Source organism: Cantharellus anzutake (genome assembly GCF_015039405.1).
Source record: "Cantharellus anzutake strain C23 chromosome Unknown EI90scaffold_4, whole genome shotgun sequence".
NCBI classification, from domain to species: Eukaryota; Fungi; Basidiomycota; class Agaricomycetes; order Cantharellales; family Hydnaceae; genus Cantharellus; species Cantharellus anzutake.
The window spans coordinates 958,199-979,027 of NW_024066954.1; the positions used below are offsets into that span (position 1 = coordinate 958,199).

The 20,829-nt window shown below is 49.0% G+C and overlaps 6 protein-coding genes across 6 annotated transcripts; 2 read left to right on the forward strand and 4 right to left on the reverse strand.

Moving 5' to 3' along the window:
- Positions 1 to 230: 230 nt before the first annotated feature.
- EI90DRAFT_1728411 (uncharacterized protein) lies at positions 231 to 5,374 on the forward strand. The gene is made up of 26 exons (XM_039052083.1): positions 231 to 449; positions 503 to 1,300; positions 1,353 to 1,404; positions 1,462 to 1,486; positions 1,542 to 1,685; positions 1,743 to 1,816; positions 1,876 to 1,918; positions 1,985 to 1,995; positions 2,046 to 2,126; positions 2,185 to 2,222; positions 2,287 to 2,512; positions 2,570 to 2,594; positions 2,655 to 2,728; positions 2,794 to 3,290; positions 3,340 to 3,363; positions 3,419 to 3,497; positions 3,554 to 3,681; positions 3,737 to 3,868; positions 3,915 to 4,032; positions 4,106 to 4,241; positions 4,293 to 4,490; positions 4,545 to 4,598; positions 4,669 to 4,677; positions 4,729 to 4,768; positions 4,816 to 4,832; positions 4,887 to 5,374. Exons 1-26 carry the CDS (start codon positions 325 to 327, stop codon positions 5,276 to 5,278), a joined length of 3,540 nt encoding a protein of 1,179 aa, XP_038922304.1. The 5' UTR covers positions 231 to 324; the 3' UTR covers positions 5,279 to 5,374.
- Positions 5,375 to 5,380: 6 nt separating this feature from the next.
- EI90DRAFT_2904852 (uncharacterized protein) lies at positions 5,381 to 5,997 on the forward strand (the record flags this gene model as incomplete). Its single annotated transcript, XM_039054182.1, has 4 exons — positions 5,381 to 5,517; positions 5,576 to 5,665; positions 5,719 to 5,872; positions 5,920 to 5,997. Coding segments are annotated over 4 exons (459 nt in total), but the record flags the coding sequence as incomplete, so codon positions are not given.
- A 988-nt stretch (positions 5,998 to 6,985) lies between these two features.
- EI90DRAFT_1728365 (uncharacterized protein) lies at positions 6,986 to 10,470 on the reverse strand. Its single transcript, XM_039052082.1, has 2 exons — positions 8,979 to 10,470; positions 6,986 to 8,930 (listed from the first exon to the last, which is right to left on the reverse strand). The coding sequence occupies exons 1-2, from the start codon at positions 10,059 to 10,061 to the stop codon at positions 7,308 to 7,310; spliced, it is 2,706 nt and encodes a 901-aa protein (XP_038922306.1). The 5' UTR covers positions 10,062 to 10,470; the 3' UTR covers positions 6,986 to 7,307.
- Positions 9,717 to 11,296, reverse strand: EI90DRAFT_1728165 (uncharacterized protein). The gene is made up of 5 exons (XM_039052081.1): positions 11,237 to 11,296; positions 11,036 to 11,172; positions 10,831 to 10,976; positions 10,625 to 10,775; positions 9,717 to 10,570 (listed from the first exon to the last, which is right to left on the reverse strand). Exons 2-5 carry the CDS (start codon positions 11,093 to 11,095, stop codon positions 10,037 to 10,039), a joined length of 891 nt encoding a protein of 296 aa, XP_038922307.1. The 5' UTR covers positions 11,096 to 11,172; positions 11,237 to 11,296; the 3' UTR covers positions 9,717 to 10,036.
- A 3,515-nt stretch (positions 11,297 to 14,811) lies between these two features.
- On the reverse strand, positions 14,812 to 16,035 carry EI90DRAFT_2883837 (uncharacterized protein; the record flags this gene model as incomplete). The annotated part of the gene is made up of 2 exons (XM_039053941.1): positions 14,812 to 15,272; positions 15,339 to 16,035. Coding segments are annotated over 2 exons (1,158 nt in total), but the record flags the coding sequence as incomplete, so codon positions are not given.
- A 147-nt stretch (positions 16,036 to 16,182) lies between these two features.
- Positions 16,183 to 18,723, reverse strand: EI90DRAFT_3033756 (uncharacterized protein). Its single transcript, XM_039058473.1, has 6 exons — positions 18,499 to 18,723; positions 18,292 to 18,437; positions 18,090 to 18,237; positions 16,435 to 18,036; positions 16,336 to 16,383; positions 16,183 to 16,294 (listed from the first exon to the last, which is right to left on the reverse strand). Exons 1-6 carry the CDS (start codon positions 18,658 to 18,660, stop codon positions 16,286 to 16,288), a joined length of 2,115 nt encoding a protein of 704 aa, XP_038922309.1. The 5' UTR covers positions 18,661 to 18,723; the 3' UTR covers positions 16,183 to 16,285.
- Between the last annotated feature and the right edge of the window lie 2,106 nt (positions 18,724 to 20,829).

The window sequence follows — 20,829 nt, forward strand, 5'->3', positions numbered from 1 at the left end:
TCGTGGTTGTGGAGGACCGTGACTCTTCAACCGGAAGAATTTCCATTTATCTTGATGATGAGGCCCGGATACCCGCTATGTTGGATGCTCGAACATGCAAACGGGTGTTCAACTCGGAACGGATTGGAGAGGATTTCTTGTTTTCCGTTAATGAGCCAAGGAAATTAGTGGCATTGATGGATGTGGGTCGGCGGTACTGCTCGTCTGACACCACTGGATGCTGACTTGACGTGATAGGCCAAGTGTCATCTCTGTGTTTATGCAATTGACGCCTCATATTCCGGTCTCCATTTACGCGGCTCTCCGATCGACCTCCGACGCTTAATGATGGGCTCTGGTGCTGAGGCCAAATTTCTCAAAATGTGTTTCATAAGCGGTCATGATGAAATGCTTCTCATTGAGGACTCGGGATATGCAAGAATATACTCTTTCGAGCAGGAACAATTCAAGTAGACCTTCCCTCTAATTTACTTCGATTAGTTTACTAACTGCCTCATGCCAGGCCAGCATTTTTGAAGTTGGATTCCCCTCCGACAGATGTCTGTTCCAGTCCAGATGGCTCATGCATCTTTATCTCGGTACCAACCGATTCGGGCACAGTGCAGACTGTGGCGTACCACACAGCATCTTTTGGGGGTAATGGGTCCCAAGGCATCTCACTGCAGCTTCCCCATGCTTTTGTATCGACTTCAACCACCATCACCTCATTTGTTACGCGGAAAAACGCCTACTTAATGGCTATAAAAGAGGAGACAAGACAGCTCAGTGGAATTCGCTTAGAGATCGCGAATAAGGCCGGCGAGTTTACTTTCCGTGCTTGTGGAAAAGTCAAGACCGATCGAAAAAGGGAATCGCGTCACAATTCACTAATTGACTGTCATGCTGGGGTTTGGACCAAGTTTCCTGTTGTATCTGTAATAAGCAGAAGTCCTTCATTCAAGATTCGTCACCCGCCTTCTATCTCCTTCACGGCAGGAAGCAGCTCTATCCCCATTCACCTTTTACGATCCTACTTTTCACAGATGATTCGCTCATTCGAGGATGGAACGCGAAAGCCAACGGATAGTAAATTGATTGCCATTGACGTTCGGCACACCCCAAGCCCGTCCCTGCGCAAGTCTATTCCTTCGGCAATCACCACATACTTCACTGGAAAGTGGATTGTCGATCTTATCTGCTTAATACCGATTCATATTGCTGTTGCCACTTCCAACCGTTTTACGCCACTCAAAGATGGTATCTCATCTCCTGCATTCGAGCAGCAATTGCTTGGTGCCGATATATCAGCCATTGCGGACAGGTATGGTCCCTTTCCATCAACCTCTGACGATTGCCTTACATTTTTGTTGTAGTATATCCATTGGATGGTACGAAAGTATATTTAGGACCTACATGGCTTCGAAGGTGCGTGCTCGAGTCTTACGCACCAATTGACCTCCATCTAAACTCAACATACATCAGCCCGTGAAAGTCGTCTCTTCTATGGGCATGTTCTTGTGTGTCTTTCACTGATCGGATGGTCGGTAATGTATCTGTTCTAGGCGAGCAATCCGTAGGGAAGAGTTATGCCCTAAATCACTTTGTGGACACGTCATTCGCTGGATCGGCAATGCGGTGCACCGAAGGCGTATGGTTGTCCGCAACGCCAACCGATACGAATTTGATTGTGAGCCTTGATTTCGAAGGTGGGCCCATGCAGTGACCTTCGGTGGAGCGATACGTTGTCAATGAACCGTTTGTAGCAATACATTCTATTGAAAGGACCTCGCAAGAGGATATGCTACTGGTTTTATTCAATGTGGCGCTTTCTAATTTGGTGACCAATCCTGCCTCAATCCATCCTCGAATCATTGCTGACCTCAAGGCTATCTTAAGGTATTGTTCCGGAATAATTTCGTGCTCTCACGAGATGTTACTGGTATGTCAATTCATCTTTATGCATGTCAGTGTTGTAAGTGATGGAGCAATGTTGCTGTGCTCTTAGAACTATTCATGGTGGGGACGGTAATCCGCCTTTCCGATTCCATTTGTTCAAGTTTCTCCAGAGCTTCCAAGCATCAGCAGCGCAATTTGAACCGTCCGAAAATCCTGGACTTTTCCAGTCAACTCTGGCAATTATAATTAAAGTTAATTTCGCCCTCATCATGCAATTTCTCTCCCACTCACGCTTTGATGCATTGTCAGGATGTTGTTGCTTCTGATACAGAAGAAATTGTCCGAGAGTGAGTGACTTGGTGCTTTTCCAGCTCACTTCAGAATAAGTCCATTGTTTTCGGCAAAAATCAGATTCCAGCTTAAGTTCCAGAAAATCGTTCATGAAGAAAAGGAGAGGAACTTCATATCCAGATTGCACTGTGGAGAACTTGTTATCCTTCCATGGCCCGTTATACAATCTCCAAAGTTCTACACTTCGATGAAGAATCTAAAAAAACTGCTTGATGCCCAAGATTCATCTCATGGGACCGCGTCCGTATTTTTGGAACGGATGAAGGTCCTGATGGCGAAGTTGAGGGTCAGTGGTGATAACTCCTGCGCTCGGTGCTATTTCCGCTGAAGATTTAATTATTAGGCGAGCGATTGGGGAGCTCTTGATAGTGCGCTCTTTTTTTTTCTTTTCTGGACAAACTCTAATTCCACGCTTGATGGATGTCCAGACGCTCTCGCCTCGCACCGCGCTCAGCTTCTTCAGAGTCTTTTGCCAAATGCCCTAGCATATGGTATCACGGAGGTTAGAAACATGGACAGCTATCTCAAGGTAGGAAGAAACAGAATATTCCGCTCTATATGGTTAAGCCTGTCCGACAGAATCTAGATACCGATGAAGAAATTCAGTCCGAAGCAACCATTCAAAATCATTTTTACCTTGACTTCCTTATGAAAGATTCCGAGGTCAGAGATGAACTCCTGGTCAAATTGCGGCGACAGGGCACTGCTGCCATCACAGCCATGCGTCAACGCGTCCCGGATTCAGAGTGGTTTAACTCGCTTGCAAAGGTTTTGCACTGGCAAGCGGAGGAGCGAATAGAGTATGTCAGGAGATGGATTAGCTCAAATACAACCAGATTCTCCGAACAAATCGACATTCAGCTGCTTTATCGCCATTTCAGTCAACTTTCACTGGAACTCTTTGCGGGTGTAGATCTGTGTGGAGTCAACTGCAACAACTGCAACCTCAAATGTATCCTGTCCAAGCACCATTTGAGCGAACACGATTGCACCACTGACCATCGCTGTGCTTTGATGTGTGATGAATGTGGATCCGGGACCCAGGAAAAACTTTGTGGCATGAGGTGAGTCAACGTAGCTTTCCCATGATGATTCTCCTCAAATTCCAGACAGAGCTGGTCATGATGGCAGTCATATGTGAGCGTTCTTTTGAACACGCCACCGAGTGGCTAGGCCACTGATCTGTGTGAAGATGCGACGTGACTCAGCACGTGTGCAGTGAACCCTGTTATCTGCAGGATAGAAGGGGATGCCAACATGCCTGTACAAAAGCAAGTGTCATTGCTTAATCTGAGGCAAGGGGATTAATATATATCGTTGTTCCTAGCCCGTCGGACACCAAGATGCCGTCCATCTATGCTCTACGCGCATCCACTTCTGCGGTGAACCTTGTCGTCTCGGTTTGATCGAGCAAGATGGTTCACCGTTATGCTCGAAACCCTGCGCAATCGATTGGTATGGGATTCCACGAGCTATGATGCCCCCGGCGTTAATGAGATCTACATTGTAGCCGCGATGAACACGACTCCCACCAGTGTGAAAACAGGATAACGTGTCCAGCTAAATGCCGACTCTGTAGTCGTCTGTGTTCGGTGGAATCACATATCCATCCACTTCAGAACGGTGCAATTCACCTCTGCGGGTTCGTTAATCCTTGAAATCGTGATTGTGACTAATATAGTGTCAAGGCAAGAACATGATTGCAAAGAGTATTGCGGATCACGGGGAATATGCAAAATTGACTCTGCTCCCCGCTCTATCGAGACCACATTCGTCGGCCGCAACGAGACTTTTCAGTATACGAAGGTACGTGGCGATATAGATTGGGTTGTATTCTGATTCTCGACGATCTTCGCAGTACACTCAAATTGCGAACAAGCTCCCCTGCGCTGTCCGTATCCCCAAGAACAGATTGGGACATGACGGAGTGCACAGTCATACAGCGAATGGAGTTGAGTTCCACTTCTGCGAGGCTCGTTGTCCCTTTTGCTCTTATTTCTGTAATCTTGCTATAGGTTGGCCCAAGATTTGATGTGTGAAAATTCAGACTAACTCAGAATTCAAAGATCATCGTGGGTCGCATAGCACTACGCACGGTAACATGGAACAAACCTGCTGGAGTTTTGAGGGAGACGATTCTGCCGTTCGGGAGATTGCTAGTAGGAAGTTCAGTACAGGCGACTCCGGTGCTCCGATGTATTGCAATATGTCCTGCAAAGAGTTGGGTCGGCACGCGCACATTGACTTCTGCCGTGCCCAGGAAGGTGAACGTTGTGTCGATGACACAGTGGAACATATCATTTCAAGAATGAATCCAGAACCAAAGAGGGATAAAGACTGGATTACGCATGCTTTGTGTTGGGCACGAACAGGTACACGATGAGCCAGTTTTACCGATATCCTCCACTTCTGAACCTCTGAGCCTCCGGTCCAATGATTTAGGTTTTCGAGGTGACTTTGATGAATTGGTATTCGAATTCCAGTCTCTAATGAAATCCGTAGATCCTTACCCTCAAGATCTCCAAGATGATTTCTCCAAGTGGTATGTTAGCATTTTTCACTCACTTCGTGATCTCACCTTTACCTTAGTGATTCGGAATGCATTGGTTCGTAAATCGCGGATAGTGAATGGAGGAAACATTAGCTCAATGTATATCTAGGTGACGAACATAAAGCCACCGGGAATACCAGGCCACAACGTTCTTACTGTATCCTTCCCATGTTCCATGAGCCAAATACTCGGAGTACTACAGGGTACACCTCTCGGGACGGTCATTCGTTCAACTGCAAAAACCCGGGGCTTTACCAGGCTACTTACCATGTGTATGGGAAACTCTTTCGCCGCAGTGCTGTCTTTACAGACTCACTCCATCACGCAGGATATTCGTGTTGGACTCATCGTCATCCATGTCCAATGGGGATCGACTTCCACTTGCTGGACAGGCAGCGACTAGCCGGATCACCCGTCGCAACAACAATAGATATGGTGCTGTACTCTCTGCTGTTTATAGTTTCTGGACGGCTCGTGCAGGTGCCGTACCGGGAGTTGTAAGGCACGATGCGTACTCAGTAATCGTATTTTCGTCAACCGCTACTGTAAGTCTTCCCGACTTCTTTCATTAGGTTTTCATGGAAGATCCGTCTACAGACCATAGTTGACAACGACATTGCCCGAGGCGCCGACGCACTCTTGGAACCTCTCCTAGCTGTGAGTCCTGGTAGAGGAACGGATTTTGCTGCTGCGATGAGAGAAGCTCAGAGAGTCATGGAGCTCAATTGGAGCGCAGATAGGTTCATCAACGTTTTATGGTCAAATGTTGACTCTCAACACTGATATACTGATTTTCAGGGCTCCGGTTGTTGTTTTCTTGTCCGACGGCGAAGCCCCTGCACCATCGGAAGAGGTCCGTTCGATCTGTAATATGGCTGTTTCTTTAGGGTCAGTATTGGTCAACGTCGGGTCCCCTGACAATTATTTGATCCGCATCATAGTCAACCTCTGTCATTCCACACCGTTTTCTTCGGAGCCAGATCGCACTCTGCTGTTCTCGACTATATGGCAGCCATTGCAGCAAAGATATACGGAAATGCATCACCAAGGACATTGAGTGATATTCCCTGCGGCTCACATTACGCCATTGATTCCGTGCGTAGTGTACCCCGTCCCGTGCTGCAAAACTGACGAGCATATAGATTCAATTGGCGCAAACATTCCTCAATATTGCTGATTCGATGCGCCAGGTCCGGGTGAGCGCTGGTGCGTCTTTCTAAGAAATAGATGGAAAATTTAAGAGTCCGGGAATGATCAAGTTAATATGATATGTATATACATGAAGCCGGGGATGCGTCTGCATCGGATGATGTAGAAGTCTGAATTTTATGGCAGATCTTTTCCGATCGGTGGTTGATCCTGACATGCAAAATGATGGAAGATTAAGATTTGAAACAGCAGGTCTATTGTCTACATTTTAGGTGCAGGTAAACTATCTCGAGCAACCTGAGGGAGATCAGTTATTGTTTTGCATGGCAGAAGGGAATATGGGAATGGGATCATCACTTGAATACATAACGATGGGGGGAAGAAACACCCACAAAATGGTCAAAGAACCTATCCTTGTCTCCGCGATTCCTTTCGCCGTATCCCCCTGCTTTTCTGTTCCTTTGTGGAAACTCCACGAAGGTCCTATGAGTTAGAGCTAGATAAGAGAAGGAACGGAAGAGGAAATGGAGGGAGGAATGATTCGTTAGGTTTGGTGGAAGGATCGAGTGAGAGGAGCCTCCTAAGGGTACAGGCAGCGATAGGAAAGTGAATATGTAATTGGGATGAAACGAGCGGGTTCCCGAAGGAGAGATAGATAGTGCGGTCATGGGTATTGTCGGAGTGGATAGCGTAAGGTGACGTTGGGCTGATGGTAGGCAGTAGACGCTGAACAGTCGAAGAGTGCATGTTGGGGGATATGTGCCGAGTGTCGAGGCTAAGTTCGAATGGGTGTCTGAGCTGCTTGTCCTTGACGTCAATGGCTCAAACTAGAACAGCATAATCAATCTGTCTCGCACTCCCTCCAACGCAATGACAACGACCCAGCAAGCATCCGTTATACGAACTGCCTGTGTTGAGACATTATCTGATCAGAACTTGTTGCATGCTAATGGAATTGCATACTCTTGGGTCACTTACCCCGAAGTCCGCATGCTGCTTTGGGCCATCACCCTCCCCAGCCCCATGCCTGCACGGCACACATGATGATGCTGATCAACAGATTTCCGCCAGTTGCGCCGACATTGATCGTTTGTTAGTTACATTGCAAACAATGGTGTGGAAACATGGAGGAAAAACATCTCAGACAAAGAGATGAGCATTCTTGATATTGGAATCATAAGTCGCAATCGTGACCTGTTATGAGTGGAACAGCCTATAAACATTTCAGTTCCGAACCAAAAACCTATGTCAGTCCCCAGTGCTCTCAACCGAACGCCCAACCGGGCGGTGCACACTTTGGTGGAGGCAGCGAACTGGGAGACGCAATGATACGGGAGATAGGAAGGTCCCCGAGGTCGCCAGCGGACCCAACTTGCTGGAATTAGCGCCTGGGATCATGCCCGAGGTGAGAAAGAGTCGTACGTTGTTTGTTGAGTGACATATCCAAATTTGAGGTGTGTAATCCTGGGTTGATGGCAGCCAGCTGACGATAGAGTTTGACGCTTTCATCGATGAATTGGAGCGCCTCTGAGTGCCGTCCGAGATTCGAAAGGGCGCTACATAGGTTGTAGAGTGACAAAGCTAAACCTGGGGTGTATGATCCCATCGGGTGGATGCCAACTAGCTGGCGCCGGAGTTTGACGCTTTCCTCGATGAGTGGGAGTGCCTCCGAGTGCCTTCCGAGATTCGAAAGAGCCTTATATTGATTGTTGAGTGACAAAGCCAGATCTGGCGTGTATGATCCGGGGTGATCGGCAACTAGCCGGCGATACAATGTGACGCTTTCCTTGATCAATGGGAGCGCCTCGGGGTGCCGCCCGAGTTTTGAAAGAGCGTTACATTGATTGTTGAGGGACGAAGCCAGATGTGGGTTGTATGATTCTGGGTGAGCGACAACTAACTGACGGTACAGCTCAACACTCTCCTCGATGAATGGTAGTGCCTTCGCGTGCTGTCCGACACTCGAAAGAGCGCTATATAGATTGCTGAGTGACAAAGCCAAACGTGGGATGTATGACCCTGGGTGATCAGCAACCAGCTTGCGGTAGAGTTCGATGCTTTCCTCAATAAATGGAAGCGCCTCCGAGTGCCGTCCGAGATTCGAAAGAGCACTACGTAGACTGTCGAGTGACCTGGCCAAATCCGAGGTGTATGATCCCGGGTGAACCGCAACCAGCTTGCGGTAGACCTTGACACTTTCCTCTATGAATGGGAGCGCCTCCGAGTGCCATCCAAGATTTGAAAGCGCATTGTGTAAACTGTTGAGGGACAAGGCCAAATCGGGGGTGTATGATCCCGAGTGAACGGTAACTAGCTGCCGGTAGAGTTCGACGCTTTCCTCTATGAATGGGAGCGCCTCGGTGTGCCGTCCGAGATTCGAAAGAGCGTTGAAGCGATTGTTGAGTGACGAAGCAAAATGTGCAGTGTATGATTCTGGGTCCACGGCAACTAGCTGCCGGTAGAGCTTGACACTTTCCTCAATGAATGGGAGCGCCTTGGAGTGTTGTCCAAGATCAGAAAGGGCGTTATATAGATTGTTCAGCGACAAGGCCAAATCTGGGGTGAATAGTTCTGGGTGAACGGCAACTAGCCGGCGCCGGAGTTTGATGCTTTCCTTGATAAATCCGAGTGCCTCTGAGTGCCGTCCGAGATTTGAAAGCGCATTATAAAGATTATTGAGCGACGCAGCCAAATCTGGGGTGTATGATGCTGGGCGAACAGCAACCAGCCGGCGGTAGAGTTTGACACTTTCTTCGACGACTGGGAGGGCCTCAGAGTGCCGTCCGAGTTTGAAAATAGCCAAATATAAAGTGTTGAGCGACCTAGCCAATTCTGGGGCATACCCCGAGTCCACAAAAACAAGGTATCGGCAGAGTACAACCGAATCGTTTGCCGCCTCATATGCCTCATGGAACCTTGAAAAAAAGACCAAATTCGACTGAAGCTGAATAAGTATGTTGGCCAGTGTGCACATAGCAGCTTTTGATCTTTGGTCAACCGCCAACTAGAAATTCGATGAGCTGATTCCATTAACACGATTGATAATTCACACCTTAGCCCACCCAGGCAGTATGGAGATATTGATGTAGCTTCCCATTCTCACACAAAGTTCCACCCAGCGACTTGCTTGGTGACTGAGAAACATGCGAACTGACCCATGGAGCGCCTGCGAAGGTTCCTGGACTCCACTAAGGTGGTAAATGGTGTAACGACATGCGTAATGCAAGTGCTCGGATAGTCCCTCCGGAGGAATGCGTGGCAACCCATCCCGCCCGGACAAATTGTTAATCAGTCCTAGGCCCTCTATAGAGCCAAGATCCTGGTTCAGAATCTCGGTACATCGTAGCGCAATCCGGGCGTTCCCCATCCCCACATCTACTGGACTGCAACGAAAGTTGATTGATTGGAGATCGATCCGATCCAAAATGAAGTCGCGGAAGGATTGGTGTAAGATGCGGATCGGGATGTGAGGATCTTCAACTCCTTCAAGGAGAGGAGCAAGTTCGGCCAGCGTATATCGAACAGAAGACTTCAAGAAAGGCGACAAAATCACATCCCAAGCTGCAGTAGACAGTGGTTGTTGTGCAACGAAGATTGCTCCCATCACAACTGGGTAGTCGTGCGCAAAATCTCCATCCTCCCAATCACACTTCTTCAGAATGCTTGTATACAAGTAATCCATCATCCCCTCAGCAGAAACCGCCGATCCCTTCGCGCCGGCATTGAGCAGTCTTTCCAGCGTCCTCATAGGGTCATTGCTGGCCATCCTCATATAGCGAAAGAGGGTGCTGATCCAAATAAACAAGCCACCTGCTCGTTCCAAGATCTCCCGTACCATTTCCTGCTCGTCCTGCAGTTTATCCCGTACATCGGGGTGACAATCCTTCAGTTTTTGCAGCTCCGAACGTATGTACGTAGCGCAGTCCTGCACGTTCGCGTCATCCGAGAGATCAATGGTAAGGTGATTGATAGGAAGATGGGGTGAGAGGAAGCGATCAACGGGCTTAAATTGTCTCGATGTGATAAAGAATTTTATGGAAGGCGGTAATTTGGGAACTTCCACCCGAAGAATATTAGCAAGGGGTTCGAATGCTTTGTTGTTACATTCGTCTAAAGCGTCAATAATGACCACCATGGGACGGTTGGAAGGGGGGGGTTATGGAGGAGGGGCGAGGCCACCAATTTCTTGAATTGTATCAGGAGTGGAGCCGTCGAGAGAGTAGGATCTTTCCGACGGGCGGAGGCAATGAGATCGCCGTAAACCGGATCGTGGTCTTCTAGAGCTGAGGCTATACCACTGAGCAGACGATCGGGCCACGACTGTTCCCCAGCTTTGAAGAAAAAGGACAGTAACAGGGTAGCCTCCTCTTCACATTGTTCTGCTACCGTGAGCGCAATCGAAGTCTTGCCAGCGCCGGCCACAGCAGTCAGTAGCATGAGCCGATTCTCATTATCGCCAGTATTGCGACACCAGGTCATAATGCGCTTAATGAGACCGACCCTGGTGCCGTTCAGGCATGGCCCAGTTGGATCATAATGGTCGGTGTTGGGGTGTCGAAGAAACCAGGAATTTTGTCGCTGTAGACGGCCTATACTATCTTCCATGGCTGGCAATGTGGCACCAATCGTCGAGTTCATCTGAAACTGCATCCGTAGAGAATCAGAATGGTGATGGAATGGTACCGCGAGGCAACCTACCTGCAACGATGCCAAGGCTCCATCAAAGTCTCTCTTAAGGCCGTCAATCCTTCCTGAATCTCTCAGGCGGGACAACGCATTTATTAAAGCGGACCGATTCTCTGTTTTTGCGAGTCTTCGATCGATTTCGGACTTAATCGTCTGTAGCACACTAGGACTTGATGTAAGAACGACACTGAATACCACAGAAAACAAATACAGCCTACCCATCAAGCTTTGTAGCGCTCTCCACCCATGACGTTGCCTCTTGCGCTGACGTGTCATAGGTCCTTACGGCTACAACTACCTTGGCTACGTTATCGACGACGTATTTCCCAAAGCCCTCCCATTCTTTCTTATTCTGCCGGAACTTCTACACGACCCAAACCGTGAGCCTTTGTTCGCGAACCCAGCACACGAACAGTCACTAACTCGGACTTGGCTGATAATGAAGAGTGCGCTGCCAGTGGCGCTCTTTAGGGGAGGGCGCATATCAGAGGCGGCATTGACGGTTATGAGGAATTGGACGCCTCCCGCTGCGAAGCCATCATCGATCTTTCGCCTAAAACCTAGAGTTTGGTGTCGCAATGGCATGGTCGATGTGAACAACTGGACGGGAGGATGATTACGCACGTGGTGATGCCCAGAGCCACGTTCGTACGATTATGGGGGGGAGTTGGAAGGGGAAATGCCGAACGCAGATTCAGAGGCCGTTGCCAGGTGATATTCCTCAATTAGGAGGTGGAGATTCTCGGTTATATCCGATTGGATTGACGACAAGGGACGGGCTGACATTTCCATACTCGACCCCGTGGGGGCTCTTATCGGTGGCAGCGTCAAATTATTGGAACAGGGTCAATTTCGCCGTTGGGTGGCATTATGTAACACTGATGCACTGATGATCCACTCGGTTGTGACACTGACAGTCGATCAAAGCCAGATGATGAGTTCATTCAAATCAATGGATATCAATTCATTGATTTGAATCATTCGGGTTTCCTGATCGGCGGATGCATTATCTACGTACTTTACTGCAAGTGGAGTGGTCGCCGCTGAGCGTTTACCACCGGTAAGTAACGACAACTTTCCGACCCTCATGCATGGTGCGTGTATGGTCGGGGGATGTGCATTCGCAGCGGCAGTTACGTACCTGTGCTATGTTATAAAACTAATTACTGTACATTGTCACTCTGGACGATTTCACCAGATTGGCTTTCGTCGTAATCCCACCTCTGTTCCAGTGCTTCAGAACGCCGTCTTTGTTTGAAAATTTTAATAGGTGAAGCTGCGGAAACACAGCTTACTCACCGCTCACACGAATAAGCGGGCGCGGCGCTCGTTTTGTGCCACTTCACCAAGTACTCGAGGCAGCATTGGATACATTTCTCTGGATGGTTAGGCGTATATAAGGGTACCACCATCGTAGTACATATTCTTCTTCGTGTATAGCCTGAGGCTGGCTTGGTCACATCATCAGAATATTCGTGTCATGTCTAAACGGGATCAGCTTCCATTGCTGGACGAGGCCAGACCGGGTGTACGGCGAGCCTCTCCTGCTACCTAGCTGTGAGTCCTGATAGATCATTTTTGCTGCGATCAGCGAAGTGGGTGCAGATATGTAAGCCCATCATTGTTTTTATTGGCAAATGTCAAACCCTGGCACTGATTCTATGTCAGGATTTAGGTCGTTGTCTTCCGGTCCGATGCTGAAACTTCCGTTTGATCTGAGGATATGTGCTGGCAGAGCCGCTTCTTTGCTGTGGCTCCCACTAATTATTTAGTAGTCAGCCTCTGTCATCCTCATCTCACCATTATCAATTCCATTATTGGGATAAATTATCCGTAGAAGGGCATCACCAAGGATGTCCGATGATGTTTCAGTCATATTGTGGTATTGATTCGGTCTACAGCATATCTGTTGGACGCAATGAACCTGTCTGCGTTCCAATTGCATTCCATCATTCTCCGGGCTTCTCTGATCGCAGCACCAAGATTGGTTCCTCTAGCTGGCCTTACGAGGAGAGTTGTCAGAAGCACGTAGTAAAAACATGAGTACTGTCATTGGAAGCCACAACTCCACTGTTGTACAGAACTTATATTCCTATTGCAAATATTCGGACACCTGCTGTCATCGAGCAAGAGGTCTTGTCTAAATATCACATTCACCTAGTGAGTTCGCTAAGTCTCCCTCCACGCACAGCTCAGTTATCGGCTCTAGCCAATCTGGAGGTTCTCACGACGCAATAATCCAGCTAAAGGAATGACTTATTTAAAGCCATCGTCGTTAGTGCGTTCAAAAACAAGAAAAACACAGATACCACAGCAACTAGGAGGGATGTATACCAAATCAGTCTCCCGAATTACTGGGTGGCGCTTGATGGTTGATGCAAGAAACATTGAAATTGAAGTCGGGAGATGAGGACCCAACATGACACTCTAAGACCGAGGACCTGAACCTCCAACTAGACAAGCTTCTTATATAGGACCAGTATTCATCGACATGAAGTACCAAATGATCGACAAAAATCGCAAATGCCAATCAATTATTGAAGCATCTTCAGCCTACATGGAAGGCAGGCAATGACAGGATCCAAAGGCAAACCAATTGATGGTGTGATAGACAAGACGATCGGAAAACGTGTCGACACACCCTCAATAAACTTCACCCATGGACATCACAAAGAGAAGGAGTCCAATAAAAAAACTGGGCGAAGAAGCACCCTGAATTGATGGCCATGTGCGTTGCAGTAGCTGGGTAAGAATGGTCGCTGTGATAAGGGGACCGGATCGGAGATCGGTGGGCGAATCAGTTGACAAATGTCAATAACAGCGAATTGACGCTGTTCAAAGGAGTGAAGAGAAATGGGAAATAAATGGAGGTGGAGATCGGTGGTAGTGGTAGTAGCGATACGGGTCTGCACTTCTCTCTCCAACATGGCTACGCTCTTGGACTAGAGCATCTTACAATTTATGAGGGCTCGCTTCCCCGTGATCTTCACCCAGTCTTTCAGATACTTGTGAAAGAAAAAATGTCTCACCAAGCAATGACGAGCGCTCCTTCACTCGAGTTAGAGTAGGTTACTTGATCCGAAGTTAATAATGATAATCGTGTCCGATGATGACATACAAAAATGATGGAAGATAAAGATTCGGAACAGCGGGACTGCCTGCTACGGTCTGCGAACCGGCGGTCTATGTCTATGTCTATGTCGAGCAAGCTTAGGGAGATCAGTTACTGTCTCACATGGCAACAGGCAATGTGGGAAGGGGGACACACTTGGATGGGGGAAGAGAAGAGAAGGGAATAGTCAGATTCTATCCTAAACTTCGTGTCCATGGTCCCTTCCGCCTTGATCTTCCCCGCTCTTCTGCTGCTTTGGAAGTGGAAACTCCAAGCGATGACGAGAGTCTTCTGAATTAGAGCTAGGCGTGCATGGCAAGAGAGGAGGGGTTGAAGGATCGGCGATAGCCTGGGTGGAGGAGAGTCATGGATGTGGGGTCCCCTGATGGTGCGGGCGGAAATACGCGCGATCGGGGCGGGGCGGGTGGGTTTCCGAAGGAGAGCCTGAGGATAGATCGGAAGTGAGGAACAGTAGTGGTCAGCTGGAAGAGTGCGGATTGTAGAGTCTTGTGGGGGGACATGCGTCGAGTTCGCCGAGTCGAAATTGAGTTCAAATGGGTGTTGAACTACTCGTCCCTGACGGCAAATGGCCCCTCAAACTAGAAAACATCACAACCAATTTTCCCCGCTCCCCACATCCCGCACGCCGCCTTGGATCATCACCCCCCGCCGGCCCTATACCTGCTCGGCACACATGACGACGCTGACCCACAGATTTCCTCCATTTGCGCCAACGTTGATCGTTTGCACCAGTCTGGGCTACATTGCATACAGTGGTGTGCGGAAATATGGTCAGAAATGAGCATTCTTGATATTAGGATGATAAGTTGCAATCGCGAGATCCGTTGTGAGCGGAACAGCCTGAGCCAAGAGGCCTTTTAAACGTTTCACTTCCGAACCAAACATCAATGTCAGTCCCAAGTGTTCTCAAACCGAACGCCCAACCGGGTGGTGCACACGGTGGCGAAGGCTGCGAACTAGGAGATAGGAAGATCCCCGACGTCGCAAGCGGATCCAGTCGTTCGATTTAACGCCTCGGAATGACGGAATCGAGCTTGAGGTGAGAAAGAATGCTATCTAGTTTGTTGAGTGACATCTCCAAATTCGATTTGTGTAATCCTGGGTTAACGGCAACCAGCGAACGGTAGAGTTTGATGCTTTCATCGATGAACAGAAGCGCATCCGAGTGCCGTCCGAGATTCGAGAGGGCACTACTTAGATTGTAGAGTGACAAAGCCAAACCTGGGGTATATGATCCCGGGTTAACGGCAACTAGCTGACGCCTGAGTTTGACGCTTTCCTCGATGAGCGGAAGGGCCTCCGAGTGCCGTCCGAGATTCGAAAGAGCCTTATATTGATTGTTGAGTGACAACGCCAAATCCGGGGTGTAAGAACCTGGATGTTCGGCAACTAGCCGGCGGTACCGTCTGACGCTTTCCTTGATCAATGGGAGTGCCTCAGGGTGCCGTCCGATATTCGAGAGAGCGTTACATAAATTGTTGAGTGATGAAGCCAAATATGGGTCGTATGATCCTGGGTGAAGGGCAACTAGCTCGCGGTACAGTTTGACGCTGTCCTCGATGAGTGGAAGCGCCTCCGAGTGCCGTCCGACACTCGAGAGAGCGCTATATAGATTGCTGAGTGATGAGGCCAACTTTGGGGTGTATGATTCTGGGTGAATGACAACTAGTTGGTGGTACAGTCTGACGCTTTCCTCGATGAATGGGAGCGCCTCAAAGTGCCGTCCGAGATGCGAAAGAGCACTACGTAGACTGTCGAGTGACCTGGCCAAGTCCGAGGTGTATGATTCCGGGTGAACGGCAACCAGCCTGCGATACAGGCTGACGCTTTCACTCATGAATGGGAGGGCCTCTGAGTGCCGTCCAAGATTTGAAAGAGCATTGCATAGACTGTTGAGTGACAGGGCCAAATCTGGGGTGTATGATGCTGAGTGGACGGCAACTAGCCGGCGGTAGAGTTTGACGCTTTCCTCTATGAATGGGAGCGCCTCGGTGTGCAGTCCGAGATTCGAAAGAGCGTTGAAGCGGTTGTTGAGCGATGAAGCCAAATGTGTAGTGTATGATTCTGGGTCAACGGCAACTAGTTGGCGGTAGAGTTTGACGCTTTCCTCGATGGATGGGAGCGCCTTGGAGTGCTGTCCAAGGCCAGAAAGAGCGTTATATAAATTATTCAGTGACGAAGCCAAATCAGGGGTGAATAGTTCTCGGTGAACGGCAACTAGCCGGCGCCGGAGTTTGACGCTTTCCTTGATGAGTGGAAGGGCCTCTGAGTGCCGTCCGAGATTCGAAAGCGCATTGTATAGATTGTTAAGTGACACAGCCAAATCTGGCGTGTATGATGTTGGGCGAATAGTAACCAGCCGGCGGTAGAGTTTGACGCTTTCTTCGATGAATGGGAGGGCTTCGGAGTGGTGACCGAGCTTGTAAACAGCCAAATATAAAGTGTTGAGGGACCTGGCCAATTCCGGGTTGTAGGTCTCTGAGTCCACAGAAACAAGGTAACGGCACAGCACAACCGAATCGTTTGCTGCCTCGTATGCCTCATGAAATCTTGAAAAAAAATCCAAATTCGGCTGAAGCCGGATAAGCACGTTGACCAGGCCGCGCATAGCAGTTTTTGACTTTTGGTCAACCGCCAACTGGAAATTCGATGAGCTGATTCCATTGACACTGTGATTGATAATCCGTACCTTAGCCCACTCAGGAAGTATCGAGATATTGACGTAGCCTTCCATTCTCACACAGACCTCCACCCAGCGACTTGCGTGGTGGCCGAGGAATATGCGAACCGACTCATGGAGCCCCTGCAAGGGTACATGGACATCACTAAGGTGGTAAATAATGTAACGGCAAGCGTAATGCAAGTGCTCAGACAACTCCTTTGGAGAAATGTGAGGCAGTTCATCTTGTGCCGACAAATTCTTAATCAGTCCTAGGCTCTCTATGGAGCAAAGATCCTGATTCAGAATCTGAGTACAACGTAGGGAAATCATCGCATTGCCCATCCTCACATCTACTGGACTGCAACGAAGGCTGATTAATTGAGGATGAATTCGATCCAGAATGAAGTCGCGGAAGGATTGGTGTAAGATGCGGATCGGAATATAAGGGTTTTCAACCCCTTCGAGGAGAGGTGCAAGTTCGGCCAGCGTATATCGAACAGAAGACCTCAAGAAAGGCGACAAAATCGCGTCCCAAGCTGCAATAGACAGAGGTTGTTGTGCAGCGAATAATGCTCCCATCACGACTGGATAGTCATGTACAAAATCGTCATCCGCCCAATCGCACTTCTTCAGAATGCTTGTATATAAGCAATCCATCATTTCCTCAGCAGAAACCGCCGATCCTTCCGCGTCTGCACCGAGCAGTTTTTCCAGCGTCCTCATAGGGTCGTTGTTGGCCATCTTCATATAGCGAAAGACGGTGCTGATCCAAACAAACAAGCCTCCTGCTCGTTCCGAGATCTCTTGTACCGTTCTCTCCTCGTCCTGAAGTCTATATCGTATTTCGGGATGACAACTCCTCAGCGCTTGCAGCTCCGAACGTATGTACTCCGCGCAGTCCCGCACGTTCGCGTCATCCGAAAGATTAATGGTAAGTCGGTCGATGAGAAGATGAGGCGAGAGGAAGCGATTAACTATATCAGATTGTCGCGATGTGATAAAGAATTTTATGGAGGACGGTAATTTTGGGATTTCCTCCCGAAGAATATGAGCAAGGGGTTCGAATGCTTTTTTGTTACATTCGTCTAAGGCGTCAATGATGACCACCATGGGGCGGTTGGAAAGGGGAGGTTTATGGAGGAGGGGCGAAGCCACCAATTTCTTGAACTGTATCAGGAGTGGAGCCATCGAAAGAGCAGGGTCTTTCCGACGGGCCGAAGCAATGAAAATGCGATAAACCGGGTCGCGGCTTTCTAGAGCTTGAGCTATGGCACTGAGCAGACGTTCGGGCCACGACTGTTCCCCACCCTTGAAGCAGAAGGATAGTAACAAGGTAGCGTCTTCCTCGTCCTTTGCACACCTTTCTGCTAAGGTGTGTGCGATCGAAGTCTTGCCGGCGCCGGCCACAGCAGTGAGCAGCATTAGCCGATTATCATTATCCCCAGTATTGCGACACCAGGTCATAATACGCTCAATGAGGTCGACCCTGGTGCCGTTCAAGCATGGCCCAGTTGAATGATGATAGGCGCCGTGGGGGTGTCGAAGATACCAAGAATTCTGCCGTTGTAGACGGCCTATACTATCTCCTATGGCTGATAATTTGACACCAATTCCTAAGTTTACCCTCAGCTACATCGACAGGAAGTCAGAATGACCATGGGACGATCCCTGAAAAAAGCTACCTGAAACGATGCCAATGCATCGTCAAGATCTTTCCTTAGGCTACTAACCCTAATCCTTCTCGTGGGGGACAATGCGCTTATTAGGGTGGGTCGTTTGTTCATTTTTGTGAGCTTTCCTTCGATTTGGGCCTGAATATTCCGTAGGGCGCTATGACATGGTCTAGGATCGATACCGAAGAATAGAGGGACAGATACAACCTACCCATCAAGCTTTGTAGCGCTCTCTACCCATGGCTTTGCCTCTTCTGAGGACGAATCATAGGACCTTATGGCTGCAACTACCTCGGCCACGTTTTCGACGACGTAGTTCCCGAAGTCCTCCCATTCCTTCTTATCCTCCTGGAACATCTGCGCGACCCAAACCGTCAACCTTTGTTCAATCGCGAACCTAGCACGAATAGTTACTAACTTGAACTTCGTTGAGGATGAGGAGTGCGGTGCCAGTGGCACCCTTCAATGGAGGGAACACATCAGCGGTAGAATGAACGGCTCTGAGAACTTGGATCGCCATGTCGCCACCCGCTGCGAGAATGTCATCGATTTTTCGGCTGAGAGACTGGCGTCGTGACATGGTCGATGCGGACAAATTGGTGAAGGGAGGAGTTGAGACGCAACAGCACACGTTCGTGAGCCCCTAAATGCTCAGCCACATGAGATCTTTGTACGATTATGGAAGGACGTGGACCGATATGATAAATCCATTTAGTGAGTGGTGAATAGCATCGCTCTTGTCCGTGGCGGCACCAAATTATTGGGACAGATGATTACGCCCATCTCAGTGTGTGGGGATCAGCAGACCTGCAAGTAGACTAGGCGCCGAATATGAACTTCTTACGAGCCAGTGTCCTGGGTTTGGCGGCAAGCGCCGGGGCCACTGGTTTTCGCTTTGTCCATTGCGGATGCGTCATTTTGGCGGAGTGGTCACCGCTAAGCATTCACCAATCGGTAAGTAAGCATACTTAATTGCACCTACAGTTTATCGACTACTTTCCAACCCGCATGCGTGGTGCGCGTCCCTTGGTGGACAGCAAGGGTGTGGCCAGGGAATTTGCATTCACATCTATTCAGCTCGTAGTGGCGCCTGCGTCGTGTTATAAATAACCACTTCACGTGCCGCATTAAGGTGCAATGTTCCGCTAGCGAAGCTCTGCTATGTAAACATCGTTTGATCCTTCAACAAAATCTGAATATGGAATATGCCGCTAGGCGCCACGCGATTGATTTGATTTCAATGAATTGTTCGGGATCGACAGGTCCCACATAATTCATTACTTTGAATTAAGATCACCGTAATCGGGCCCTGATCAAGGAACGTATTATTATGTAAACGAATCCAGTGAGCTTCTCGGCTGCTTCTTGTACGGAACTTGATATGGTAATACCAGGATGATAGGCGCAGATACGCCGAATAGTTGATCCATCTTTTTGTTGCATCTGTTCTCAGCAATAGTTCCAGACTAAAAGACACCGGAGCCATCGGTCGCACATGAATGTCCGGTTTTCCATAACATATTGGGATGAAAATCTGGGCTGATCGCAGACCGAAGTCCTCTTGGCAAGCCCGAACACCGGTGGGCAGCGCTGCAAATTTACGGTAGATCCTTACCCTCGGAATCTCCGAGACGATTTCACCAACGTTCTGGCGTCGCGATCTCACTGCCTCTGCCCTAGCACTTCAGAAACCGCTTGTTCACGATTCTGTGCCACTCCTATGTTCTACACATCTATTTCGCCTGCAAGTCCTCTAGATATATTTATCGGCATGGCTATTCATGTGTATAAGGGAACCACCATCGCAGCAATATTATAGGCTGGTCTGGTCACATTTTCAGGACATTCGGGGTCGATGTTCATGTCACAATGGGATCGGCCTCTGCTTGCTGGACCCGACGCCCCAGGTCTTCTGCAAATATTCGTCGCAAGGGTCGCCACAGAAGTGAGAACAAGCGGCAAAGGAAATGGTGGAAAATGACAGAGGGTGACCATGATGAAGATTAAATAATTGGCAAAGAAACGGCTTTACCACGGATCGAGCGGGGCGCTCGCGACGGTGCGTCATCTTCACCATTAGCCAGGGGATAACAACCGAGATTCTGACATGAAATCAGGGTCCTAGATCGACACTTGACAATAAAACGCTAGCGAACCTGTCTGCGATCCAATTGTGGTCCATGCTTCTTTGATCTAGGCACCAAGATCTGCTCCTCTAGCTGGCCTCACGCTCAGGAGAAGTGTCGGAAGCGCGTCAGCATCTTGGGTGAAGTTGTTTTCAATGCAAACCCGGTGAGGCATAATGCCATGGGAGGGCTAATGACAGCGTGGCCGCTAAACGCCTGAGAATGCGTTGCGCCTTATACTTGTGGTCAGTGATCTGTTGGGACGCCAACTGTCCAGCAGATGGAAGTCGATCGATCATCGCCAGACACAGTGCGTTTTGGTCGGTCAATGTGACTATCCTGACGCCAACCTATACAGACAGTGCTGCTGCAAACGAAGTCCCCGCACAGATGATAAGCGGCATGGTGGAGTCCTGAATGGGTGGAATGGCCCAACCCGAGAGATATGCCCCTAGCTAGGCAGGTGGCCAGCCTATCTTTTTAACGGGAAGAAGAATATACCCTGTGGCACTCCGGGCATGAACGAGGGTACGAAAGGGACAGGTAGGTGACCAGCCGCTATCGGAACAGGAAAGGACGTTTTATTCCCGGTAGCCCTGTGTTCATCATTACCGGCGCAGGTG

Bases quoted from the DNA above. Each gene is read 5' to 3' on its own strand.
- EI90DRAFT_1728411 (XM_039052083.1), top strand. From the start codon at position 325: ATGATGGGCTCTGGTGCTGAGGCCAAATTTCTCAAAATGTGTTTCATA. The intron at 1,301-1,352 runs GTATGGTCCCTT...TTTTTGTTGTAG, and splicing joins ATATCAGCCATTGCGGACAG to TATATCCATTGGATGGTACG. The intron at 3,364-3,418 runs GTGAGCGTTCTT...ATCTGTGTGAAG, and splicing joins GGTCATGATGGCAGTCATAT to ATGCGACGTGACTCAGCACG.
- EI90DRAFT_1728365 (XM_039052082.1), bottom strand. From the start codon at position 10,061: ATGGTGGTCATTATTGACGCTTTAGACGAATGTAACAACAAAGCATTC. The intron at 8,931-8,978 runs GTGTGAATTATC...TCGAATTTCTAG, and splicing joins TACTGCCTGGGTGGGCTAAG to TTGGCGGTTGACCAAAGATC.
- EI90DRAFT_1728165 (XM_039052081.1), bottom strand. From the start codon at position 11,095: ATGCGCCCTCCCCTAAAGAGCGCCACTGGCAGCGCACTCTTCATTATC. The intron at 10,776-10,830 runs GTAGGCTGTATT...ATCAAGTCCTAG, and splicing joins AGCGCTACAAAGCTTGATGG to TGTGCTACAGACGATTAAGT. The intron at 10,571-10,624 runs GTAGGTTGCCTC...CTACGGATGCAG, and splicing joins GAGCCTTGGCATCGTTGCAG to TTTCAGATGAACTCGACGAT.
- EI90DRAFT_3033756 (XM_039058473.1), bottom strand. From the start codon at position 18,660: ATGTCACGACGCCAGTCTCTCAGCCGAAAAATCGATGACATTCTCGCA. The intron at 18,037-18,089 runs GTAGCTTTTTTC...CTGTCGATGTAG, and splicing joins ATGCATTGGCATCGTTTCAG to CTGAGGGTAAACTTAGGAAT. The intron at 16,384-16,434 runs GTACGGATTATC...TCGAATTTCCAG, and splicing joins TACTTCCTGAGTGGGCTAAG to TTGGCGGTTGACCAAAAGTC.